The 12422-nt window shown below is 42.2% G+C and overlaps 1 protein-coding gene across 7 annotated transcripts in view; it reads left to right on the forward strand.

Annotated features, from left to right (window-relative positions):
* Positions 1 to 12422, forward strand: part of ADCYAP1R1 (ADCYAP receptor type I) — a 153527-nt gene that overhangs the window by 37753 nt on the left and 103352 nt on the right. For all 7 annotated transcript variants that reach the window (XM_060782656.2, XM_060782657.2, XM_060782660.2 and 4 more), the window contains exon 2: positions 7953 to 8095. In XM_060782656.2, the coding sequence (XP_060638639.2) occupies positions 8045 to 8095 (51 nt within the window). In that variant the 5' untranslated portion in view covers positions 7953 to 8044. The remainder of the gene's footprint in view (positions 1 to 7952; positions 8096 to 12422) is intronic.

Here is a 12422-nt window from a genome sequence, read left to right on the forward strand (position 1 = left end):
CTATTGAGCTACTCACATTTGTATATTTTCGAAATGCTGGGTTAGCAGAAGCTGGGGCTAACAGCGGGAGCTCATGCTGCTCCCCAGATTCGAATCTGTGACCTTTCAGTCAGCAAGTTCAGCATCTCAGCTCTTTAACCCACTTCCCTACCGGGGACTCCTCTGCTGCTCCCTATCTGTTAGCTTCATAAAATTTCTGAATTGTTGCACTAGAGCCCTGAGGCCTTTTTTCACCACAAACCACACACTGCACACATAATCCAGTGTAAGAGTTTATTAAAAGCAGAGTATAATAAAAGCTGAATATATGAAAAGCAAGCCAATATAAAAAGGAATCAGAGTTCACCAGATTACGTCCATAAAAGCCAAAAGTCCCAAAAATCCTTCAGAGAAAGTCTCTAAGATAATTCCAGTGTAATGTGCAAGAACAAGGTATATAAATCCCAGACAGGCAAAACTATGTTTCACAAAATTAGAACACAGAAACAGCTTGACACTTGATTACATGAATTTCACAGCTCTTCCTAAGAGGTCTGTACTAGAATGCAACATTGTTCTCACAATGATTGTATCAACATGAACCACTTTTAAAATCCAAAAAATCCCTCCCATGAGATCACTTCTTTTGCACCTGCTCTCCTTATCTCTGAGCTGCTTGGAGAAGCAAGTCATTAACCGGCAGCCCTGTTGTCTTTGCTCTGATCTCTCTAACCTTGTCAAACATTTGTCTACCAAATTTCCTTGAACTGCACTTCTGGTAGCTTTCTATGGGAAGGGCCTTCACCCTTCTCTTGGGAACTACTAGGAGAATCCAAAACATTTCTCTCTGGGCCCTCTGAATTTTTCCCAGCATCCCCAGCTTCATCTTCTGAACACTCAGAATCTGACCAGGCCACAAAATGAATTTACCCTTATTGAATCCATAGAATTCACTTGTCATTTGGAGACAGGCATGTAGCCGGGAGGGAGGGGGGCTTGGGGGCTTCAGCCCCCCCCCCCCGAAATTCTCATGGTGGTCCGTGAGAAGGCCTTACTGGTGCATTATTTAAACTGTTATGTTTATTCATATCATGACCTGATCACCATGCTCAATATATCCCATATGCATGGGGGTATTGGGGTAACAATACAAAAGGTTTGCTAGGGTAGACCCTCTTTCACTCAGACTCCCCCCCCCAAACCAAACTCAGCCCCCCCCCCCCAATCAAAATCCTGGCTACGGGCCTGTTTGGAGATTAATATAATGGATGGATTTAATAGGAGCTTACCAAGAGAATTGTGAGTATGGAACAATTACAGATAACTTTTTTATTCAACTGTTATATATTCAGGGGGGAAAAAACAATTGCTAGACCTTTTGCACAAAAAAAGCAATGCCTGGCTTCTTGTTAGTAACTTGCAATCTCATGAGGTGGACTTTTGACCTTCTAAATCCTTTTCTTCCATATTTACTATTGTTGGATCATTGCCAGTTCTGCAATGACTGGTGGTGCTTCAAACATTTGCGACACGACCACTCTTTTTGATTTTGGTTGTAGACACTCTAGGCATTCCCTGTGGATTTTTTTTTTACACTGATGCTAAAGGAATAGTCTGCCAATTCATCCTATCACATGATCTTTACACTACGGAATGCTTCAGGAGAAGCAATAATGAGATATGAACCCCATGTTGATTTGAGTTTGGGTTACTGTGCATGATTTCTGCCACTCCTTGCGATATTATCTGGAAGGCAGGAGGAAAAGGTAAATATTTGTGCATTAACCGGCATTTCAGACTAGTGGCTTGAATCTCAGAGATCCTGCTGTGAACATTTCCTCTTCCTTTGCTTCCTGCTTCATAGCACCAGGAGAAGACGGAAAAAATAGAGGAGTAATTGTAAGTAGGGAAAAAAAATACAAAGGCTGGGTCCGTCCTAGATGGAAGACCATAAAATAAATACCATTTTACAAACAATATACGGCTATACTTACTTAGGACGCAACTGCATGGGCATAAAAACTCAGATTCACTTTGAGTTGACTCCTGGCAGTCTTCAGAACGTTCATGTGAATGGAATGGATAGAAGACCATCAAATAAATACCAAATTACAAACAATATATGCCTATACTTACTTAGGACACAACTTCATGGGCATAAAAACTCAGACTCACCCTGAGTTGACTCCTGGCTGTCTTCACAATGTTCATGTATGTCTGGGGAGTATCATTGCTTACACTGGGTCTGCCCTATTTAAAGCAAAGTCAAGGGTCCCCGTTGGGGAGATGGTGGCAGGGTATAAATAAAGATTATTATTATTAACTGCCAGGATTCTATAACATTGAGTTCAAAAGGTCTCAAACTCAATTCATTCTACAATATGCCTTAGGAAAAATAATACTATTAAATGTATCTTATTGTACCTTGTGTCCTCTTCATCTTCAATGGTTTTCCCATTTTGACCATACTCTGATACTTCTTGTCTTCATTTGTTAAGGTTGGAGGGGATGCAAATATTTATGTTGTGCAACCACTTGAGTATGTGCCAGTTGTCTCTTTATGTTACTCTGAATGTACAGTAGCTCCTTCTGCAATCCCAGTGAATGAAGCATCCCATTTCAGTGAGTGACAAATACTTGCGCACCATTCAAGGATTCAGCTACACATGCAACCTTACAATTGTGGTACCACTGTTATTTACCGATGAATTGCATATGCCTGTTCCATAAACAGTAAAAGGGGGGAAAAGCACAACCATATGAGTAAGGAAACATATGCAGGTTTATGACATGAAATGGATTCTAGCCAAAACATCTCTAAGGTGACGGCAATATTTTGCAGAAGGACGGCCCAATCCAGTGTTTTCAGCAAATGAATCACTCAACCTGTTTTCTCACAAACATTTGATGAACAGGTGTTTGTGAGAATGCTCTGTTCTGGGGGGAACAGAACATGGAAATGCTACTTTTTTGGACCACATTTCCAAGAAGTCTCTAGCCAGCATTGGCATATCAAGAAAGCTCAGAAATGATGTATTTACAATGGTGTGATCCCACTGTTAAGGTCATAGAAATATACAATTCTGGGGTCTGCAGCATTTGTTGTTGTTGTGAGCCTTCAATTTATTTCAGTCTTTTGGCAAATCCGTCACAGGATTTTCTTGGAAAAGTATGTTCTGAAGAGGTTTGCCCTTGCTGTATTTTGATACTGAGAGTGAGTTTCATGACCTCTGGAGTCATAGTGCCCACTGGTTTCCATCAATGGCTTTTTAATATTTATATGCATTGGATTTTTAACTATCTTTACTTTAACTATTATAAACCCACAATGAATCTCACATGGGGCAAACTGTGGGATATAAATAAAGACATAGTATTATAAATCAGTATAATAAATAAATATAATAAATAAAACATTCACATTTATTTATATTTTAGCTTATTCTTTGAAGAAAAATAGTGACTATTGCTTAGTCCCAGCTAAAGTAGATTCATTAACTTTTTATTTTATTTCATCTCAAAAGCATTGCATTAATAAGTATAAAACTGATAAAATAGAGGGAGCATAAGCAGCTAGATAATTTTAGACCTAAAACAGGCAACAGTGACCCAACTGTCTATAGCTTGAAACAGTTCTTCCTCTGCGCGTGAGGCAGGGTATTGTGGGCAAGCATTCAGATGTGGAGTTGTCTGTTCTGCTCCACAGTCGCACAAGGTGGAGGATTCTTCTATGTCGTGCCATTTTGCAGGTTGTCTTTTGATCTGCCCACTCCACTTCTGAGTCTGTTCAGGGACTTCCAAGATGCCCATTCTTGGTTTGCCCCTGGAGGAAGACCCTCGTAGGGGGCCATCCATTTGGGATTTCCTGGTTTAGCTGCCCAGAGGAGAACTCTTGCTGTTGTTGGGAGAATGTTAAGAGGAGTGGTGGTTTTCATGCAGCTTTTCCTTGGTTTAACTCTACTGGGAGGAGACTGATAGCCATGCAGTGGGTGGCTTTCACTGTGTTAAACCTTATTCCTCTCACACTTAGCAGCAACTTCCCATGGGGGTGGGGGTGTGCTTGTAGAGTCTATCAACAGGTGTAGGTTTGAGACATCCTGTGATTATTCTGCATGTTTCATTCAGTTCTTTTTTCACCTGCTTCACTTGGGCAGACTTGTGCCACACAGGGCAGGCATATTCAGCAGTTAAGTAAGACAAGGCAAAGGCTGATATTCTTATTAATTTTGGGTCTGCACCCCATGTGCTGCAAATAAGTTTCTGCAGGATGTTATTGTATGCAGCTACTTTGTGCTTGGGGTTTGCGCTGTGTTTCCTAAATGTTCCAAAATGTTAATGTTCAATCTAAGGTGACACTGAGATATCTAGGATGGAAACAATGTTCAAACTCTTGGCTTTCCTGGTAACTTTCAATTTTCTGTTGGCTTTAAAGTTACGTAGGTGGAAAGCACACATTTGTGTCTTGGCCGGGTTAGGCTTCAGCTGGTTATCTTTGAAGTAGGTGGAGAGATCTTTCAGGGCGTTAGTAAGTTGGTTTTAGACTGTTTCAAGGTATTTTGCTTGCATTGTTAGGCCATTCATTGACTTAACTGTTTATATATTATTTATTTATTTACTATATCTCTACCCTTCTCAAGTTCTTGGCGGGATGGGCATACCAAGCCACCTTGTCTCTCTCCTGGGGAATCTGTACAAGGACCAAGTAGCAACAGTAAGAACTGACCACAGAACAACAGACTGGTTCAAGATTGGGAAAGGCGTACAGCAAGGCTGCATCCTCTCACCCAACCTTTTTAACGTGTATGCAGAACACATCATGCAATGTGCGGGGCTTGAGGAATGCAAAGCTGGGGTGAAAATTACTGGAAGAAATATTAACAACCTCAGATATGCAGATGACACCACTCTGATGGCCGAAAGTGAGGAGGAGCTGAGGAGCCTTCTAATCAAGGTGAAAGAAGAAAGCGCAAAAGCTGGGTTGCAGCTAAACGTCAAAAAAACCAAGATTATGGCAACAAGAATGATTGACAACTGGGAAATAGAGGGAGAAACCGTGGAGGCCGTGACAGACTTTGTATTTCTAGGTGCAAAGATTACTGCAGATGCAGACTGTGGCCAGGAAATCAGAAGATGCTTCCTTCTTGGGAGGAGAGCAATGTCCAGTCTCGATAAAATAGTAAAGAGTAGAGACATCACACTGGCAACAAAGATCCGCCTAGTCAAAGCCATGGTATTCCCTGTAGTCACCTACAGATGTGAGAGCTGGACCTTAGGGAAGGCTGAGCGAAGGAAGATAGATGCTTTTGAACTGTGGTGTTGGAGGAAAGTTCTGAGAGTGCCTTGGACTGCGAGAAGATCCAACCAGTCCATCCTCCAGGAAATAAAGCCCGACTGCTCATTGGAGGGAAGGATAATAGAGACAAAGTTGAAGTACTTTGGCCACATCATGAGGAGACAGCAAAGCCTGGAGAAGACAATGATGCTGGGGAAAGTGGAAGGTAAAAGGAAGAGGGGCCGACCAAGGGCAAGATGGATGGATGGCATCCTTGAAGTGACTGGACTGACCTTGAAGGAGCTGGGGGTGGTGACGGCTGACAGGGAGCTCTGGCGTGGGCTGGTCCATGAGGTCACGAAGAGTCGATTGATGACGAATGAACAACAACAAACCCTTCTCAATCTCACCCTGAAGGAGACTCAGAGCAACTTACAGCTGTTGAAGTGTGAGCCAGAATATATGCAGTTAACCCAGTAGTTCTACTCTAGTCAGGAATAAAGAGAGAATTTACATCCATGACTTTTTGTTCCAAAATGGGAATGATTTTGTGCTATTTTTTTTTGCGCAATAAGCACATTTTGTAAAAAACAAAAACAAAAAAAATCCCTTGAGATTTATATGAGGAAAGGATCACTCTTTTGAAATTATTAGTTCTTGTACAGAAGAATATCATATGTGGAGATTTCTTTCCTTAGCCTGGAAGCCTAGCATGGCAAGGAACAAACTCTTTGCTTTGACTGTAATGTTGTTTATTTTGTTAAAATGAAGGAAATTTTCCAGTCAGCAGAGGCTGCTGGAGCAAATGCAATTTTGTAGAAGATGGGGTGAATAGAGAGGTAAAAAGGGACAGCAACTGGAGCGAAAATGCACTGGCAGGTTTTCTGAATCATTTCCCCATCTTCATTCAGTCAGGAGATGAGTAATACAGCGATTTTGTTTCCTTGTCAATATAAGTCATTCTGGTTCCTAAGGGAAGATGTTTTGCCAAAGAACTCCCACTAAGACTAAAGGGAGAAGGAATATTGACAAACCCTGGAGCTGGTTCTGCTTCAGGTGTAATTTAATGTCTCCCCGTTGTCTTTATTATTACCCGTCCATTGTGGCCCTGTTGTCATTCTATATATGTAATAGTCCCACTCTCTTCTGCTTTGGTCAGATTTCACCTGGAATAACACTGTGTCCAGTTTTGGACAACACAGTTCAAGAAGGATATGGACAATCTGGATGGTGTCCAGAGTAGGGTGACCAAAATAGTCCAAAGTCTGGACGCCAAGCCTTTATGAGGATCAACTGAGGGAAGTGGGTGCATTTAACTTGGAAGAGAGAAAGATCATATGAAAGGGATCAAGGAGTCTTAACAGACCTTAAGCTGAGCATCAACAGTCTGATGTAGCCACTAAAAAAGTCAAGATGGTTCAAGGCTGCATCAGTAGGAGTATAGTATCTAGATCAGGCCTGGTTCTCCAGGTGTTTGGTAACTGGCCAGAAATTATGGGAACTGAAGTCCAAAACATCTGGAAGGTCATAGATTATGCAGGCCTAGTCTAGATGGGAGGAAGTCATAGTCCTACTCTTTTCTGCTTTGGTCTGACAATACCTGGAAAACACTGTCTCCAGTTCTGGGCATCACAATCCAAGATGGAGATGGACAAGATGGAACATTTTCCAGCAGAAGGGACCAAAATGGTTCAAGTTTTGGAAGCCATGTCATATGAGAAGCAACTTAGGGAGTTGGGCGTGCTTATCACGGCCAGAAAAAGGAGGAGAGATTGACTGGTCATGCAGGCCCTTCAACCAATGTCAGAACTGGGCATCCACCCAATCAGCAAGAAGAAGGGTGGATCACCTTTTCTTTCATGGTGGTCTCATGGACATCCCATTTTAATGTTATTTGGAGGTATTTATTTATCATGTCAGGAGCAACCAGACAGTTGTATTACATTTTTAACAAAACAAACAAACAGACAGACAGACAAAACACAAAGTTTGCAAGCTTGGTAGTTGATTAAATGTTCTTTGACCAGTATCTGGCCACTTGGAGTGCCTCTGGTGTTGCTGCAAGAAGGTCCTCCATTGAGAAGGTCCTCCATTGCATTTGGAGGTGTCCACAATGGACAGGAGTTAAGATGAAGCATTGCAGCCAGTAAGGAGTAGCAGTGGTGGCAACCCAAATTTCAGGATACTCCAGAGTTTCCAAGAGTTTCTTGGAGTATTCCCCAACTTTGCATAAAGTTGCCTTAAACAAACAAACAAAAAACCCCAAATGCCCACCAGAAGTCACTGTTCATCCTGAAGATGGTCAGTCTTTCATTCAAGATATGTCCAAGGTTCTCTGCTCTATATGAAGAAAAGTGAGATGTAGTCTTGCATTTCAGTGAGTAGAAAACTGGTGGTTCTCTGCTAAGTTGTCCACTGAAGGTCCTTTTCTCATTTCAGTTGGTGGAGCACTTTGAGCTGCCATTGGTGACGATGCATTTTCAGGTTCTGGCAAGTTACCCTTTTAACTCTGAAGGCCAGTGATTTACTAGTGCTTCCATTCCTGTACTTACTTTCAGCCACACATCACTTTCTCCCAACTCTGGATGGAACTTTTCATTTAACCAGAAGCAACATTTTGACACCTTGAGTTGTACTATTTAGCAACATTACTGTTTTTTCCTTCACTTCCTTTACATATTTCCTCCTTCTGTTTTCACAGAGATTTGAATAACCCGGAGCAGAGATTTTGAGCATCGGGAACACCACTGGAAACATTTTAATCTGAGGACGAGCATTTGATGGTTTGTCAAGATGACTTTCAGCTGGAAGACATACATCTTTGCAGTAATGCTGCTCCCTGTGGTAAGAAATCCTTAAAACTTTACATGTTTGCTATATTATAACAAAGTAGCATGTATTCTGGAAGGGCTGAGAATGCTTTTTGGTTTACAATTCAAAAATTGGTCAAAGTTGAGGTCAGTTTTTGAGCACCATACCAGCAATCCTTTAATCTATAAGAGAGAGATCATTGAATTGAGCATGAGAAATTGAGCATGGAAAAGTTACTTTTTTTGACAACACCCAACCAAGGCTCCCCATCTAACATGGGAAGAATATTCTGGAATTTTAAAAACAGAAGTCATCTTCTTGTGCTTCATCACACCACAAGTCTATCTAGAATAGTCAAGACAACTCAGACTGTCAACATGTACAAGATTTTGGGTGAAGTCCTTTCTTGTCCCTTTCCAAAGATTTCTTCCCTGGTGGTCTTCCACACAAGTAGTCTCCCAGTCTGATCCTGCTTAACTTCCAGAATCAGGTGAGATTGAGTATGCCAAGAGTGGTATGGAGATTATTTACTTACTTGCTTAGGTGATCCCTCGTAGTCTAAGGATGATGGCCCCCCAAGTGTAGTATCCTGGTGGTGGGTCCGTAGGTGACTGTAGAGTACTATTCTTGATCTGCATCTTCTCCCACAGTGAGGGCATCGGTTTCCAGGTGGAAGGCGGTCCCAGTTGGGGTTGGCTTGACACGGCTTCCTCTTGGCACATTTCTCTCTTCTGCCCTCCATTCATGCCTCTTCAAATTCTGCAGCACTGCTGGTCACAGCTGACCTCCAACTGAAACGTTCAAGGGCCAGGGCTTCCCAGGTCTCAGTGTCTATACCAGAGTTTTTAAGGTTGGCTTTGAGCCCATCTTTAAATCTCTTTTCCTGCCCACCAACATTACATTTTCCATTCTTGAGTTTGGAGTAGAGCAACTGCTTTGGGAGACAGTGGTCGGGCATCCGGACAACGTGGCCAGTCCAGTGGAGTTGATGGCAGAGGACCATCGCTTCAATGCTGGTGGTCTTTGTTTCTTCCAGCATGCTGACATCAGATGAGATCAGTTGCATTTAGAATGATATGTCATTGTAGTAAAAAGCTGTGGTGGGAACAGTGCTCAGAGGAGCAGAATCCCAATGACAATATCCACGTGCCTCCATTTAGGCTCAATGATACTAGTGGAATTATCTTTGGTCAATAGTGTGGTGTATTAGTTTTAAAAGCCAATTCTAGGTGATTCTAGGCATCATCAACAGGAGGATAGTTTCTAGATGGAGGAAAGTCATGGTCCCATTCTCTTCTGCTTTGGCCAGACCTCACCTAGGATAACGCTGTGTCCAGTTCTAGGTACCACAACTCAAGAAGGATATGGACAAATTGGAACATGCCCAAAGGAAGACAACCAAAATAACCAAAAGTCTGGAAACCATGAATCCCTGTGAGGGATTGCTTGGGGAGCTGAGTGAAGTAGAGATGGTGGACAATGGGCATGATAGCTAGGATAATGCTGTGTCCAGTTCTAGGTACCACAACTCAAGAAGGATATGGACAAGTTGGAACATGACCAAAGGAGGACAACTAAAATAACCAAAGGTCTGGAAACCATGAATCCCTGTGAGGGATTGCTTAGGGAGCTGAGTGAAGTAGATATGGTGGACAATGGGCATGATAGCTATGAGTACATATTTGAAAGACTCTAATAGGCAAAATGGTAGTAGTTTGTTTCCTGCTACTCCAGAGATGATAACATAGAGCCATGTATTCAAACTCAAAGAAAATGAATTCCTCCTCAACATTATGAAAAACTTCCCGAGGTGTTCCACAATGGAATATGCTGTAGTCTGGGAGTCTGGCAGCATCTCCCGCTTAGAGGTTTTTAAGTGGACACTGGATGGCCATCTGTCAGGAGGGTTTGTATTGTGTTTTCCTACCTGGCCAAAGGGGGTTGGACTGAATGGCCCTTGGGGTCTTTTCTATGTGTCTTGTCTATGATTCTGTGATACAGAGAATTGTGTGCTGAACCTGCCTACCAGTTTTTAACGACTCTGAAAAGGTTCCAGGCAAGCATCCATATTTCTATGTACTTCAGTCCCATCCCGTCCCGTCCCCCGCCACATTATCAATCAGAAAGATGGATAAAAGATCCAAAATGGAAGAGGAAATTATTTACAACAAAAAAGGATGGGCTCTTACAATTGAAGTACTGAACCAAAATGGACAATTCATCCATTTGGATCAAAGAAAACACAATGGTGACATTTTTGAAAGGCTAGGAACCTTTGGTTACCCTTTTTTGATGAGAATACTGAATTATATAATAGTGATAGGTTTGATCATTAATACATTTGAATTAGTGAAAACAATGCATGAAATTGAGTCTCTAGTGCAGTGTTTCTCAATCTTCCTAGTGCCATGACCCCTTAATGTTGTGGTGACCCCGCAACCATAACATTATTTTCGTTACTACTTCGTAAGTGTAATTTTGCTACTGTTAAGAATTGTAATGTAAATATCTGATATGCAGGATGTATTTTCATTCATTTCACACAAATACCCGATACACTCAAATTGGAATACTGATGGGGTTGTGGGGGATTGATTTTGTCATTTGAGAATTGTAGTTGCTGAGATTTATAGTTCACCTACAATCAAAAAACATCCTGAACTCCACTAACAATGGAATGGAACCAAACTTGTTACACAGAATTCCCATGATCAACAGAAGATAAGGGAAGGGTTTGGTGGGCATTGACCTTGAGTTTTTGGAGTTGTAGTTCACCTACATCCAGAGAGCACTATAGACTCAAACAATGATGGATCTGGACCAAATTTGGCACAAATTCTCAATATTCCCAAATGTGAACACTGTTGGAGTTTGGGGAAAATAGACCTTGACATTTGGGAGTTGTAGTTGCTGGGATTTATAGTTAACCTACAGTCAAAGTGCATTCTGAATCCCACCAGTGATAGAATTGGGCCAAACTTCCCACACAGAACCCCCATGACCAACAGAAAATACTGTGTTTTCTGATGGTCTTTGGTGACCCCTCTGACATCCCCAGGGGTCCTGACCCCCAGGTTGAGAAACACTGCTCTAGTGCCTGCTATTCATTGGCAGCACTCCCAAAGAATGCCAAACTACAGCTCCCAGGACTTTGTAACATTGAGCCATGGCAGTTGGAGTGACCTCTGCCTGCATTACTTTTGCAGTCTAGATGCACCCGTAGTGAAGGAATACATCCTTGCAAAAGTGTGGAGTTCACCTGAGTTCCTTCATATTTTTTCTCCTCCCAAAAAATCTTGAGAAAACCAAAACAAACAACCCGTCTTGTTTGCTTTGAAGGGTTCTTGATGAAAGCACGACACAGCTTAATGTATTCCAAGGAGAGTGGCACAGAGTTCACCCTTCCCTTCAAAGACTTCTTCATGCCATTACAGTCAGGAAACCAAAGGGATAACCAAATCCACCGCTAGTTCCACCTCTCCGCAGCACCTTCTTTCGGGTTCCGCTTTACACTGCTTTTATGGATGACTGCCAAGGTGCTTTTGCTCCCAAAGCTAAGTGAAGCCACAAACATTGTAAGTGGTAAGGAAGGTTGAAACCTTGGGGGCTCACGTCCCCTTGTAAAGCAGTTAGCAAAGGCGCCCAGGAAACAATCGGATTCTTTTGTCACAGTTTGCCATTTGGAGAATGAGAGAAGAAGGGGGAATTTGCACTGAATGCTAAAGCTGACTGCAATGCAGGTGTTTTTAAGTGCCAGTAGTAATTCAATCAGGTGGAAATTGGGCGCTCGGAGGAGGGAGACGTCTCCCAGATGCCTCACTTAGCACTCCAAGCTTGGGATGAATGGATAATAAAAGGCTCCATGATTAGTGCAATAACTTTGTCGCCAAAGGAAGCTGTGAGCTGCACTCTCTTGCAATAATAGCAGGGTGTGAGAGAACACTGTGAATGCCAGGGAGCTGAATGCCAGAAGAGAAGGGAGCCGATTAGGAGAGCATGGAGCTCAGTAGAGAAGCACCTTTGTGGCATGTTTGAAGTAACATAGGGTGCATCAACACTGTCAATATAATGTGGTTTGAGGCCACTTGAACTGCCATGGCTCAATGCTATAGAATCCTGAGAATTGCAGTTTTACAAGGTCTGTAAAGAGTGTTGGTGTCTCAGTAAACTACAACTCCCATAATGCCAGAGCATTGCATTGTGGCAGATAAAGTCATGCCACACTGCATTATATCAACAGTGCAGATGTACTCCAAGAATGAGACCTACTCACAGTATACAGTTGTGGCACTATCATTCCACTATGGAATCTTGGAAGCTGCAGTTCATAGAATCATAGAGCAATCAAGTTGGAAAAGAC

The sequence above is a fragment of the Anolis sagrei genome, chromosome 6, assembly GCF_037176765.1.
Source record: "Anolis sagrei isolate rAnoSag1 chromosome 6, rAnoSag1.mat, whole genome shotgun sequence".
Classification (NCBI taxonomy): domain Eukaryota; kingdom Metazoa; phylum Chordata; class Lepidosauria; order Squamata; family Dactyloidae; genus Anolis; species Anolis sagrei.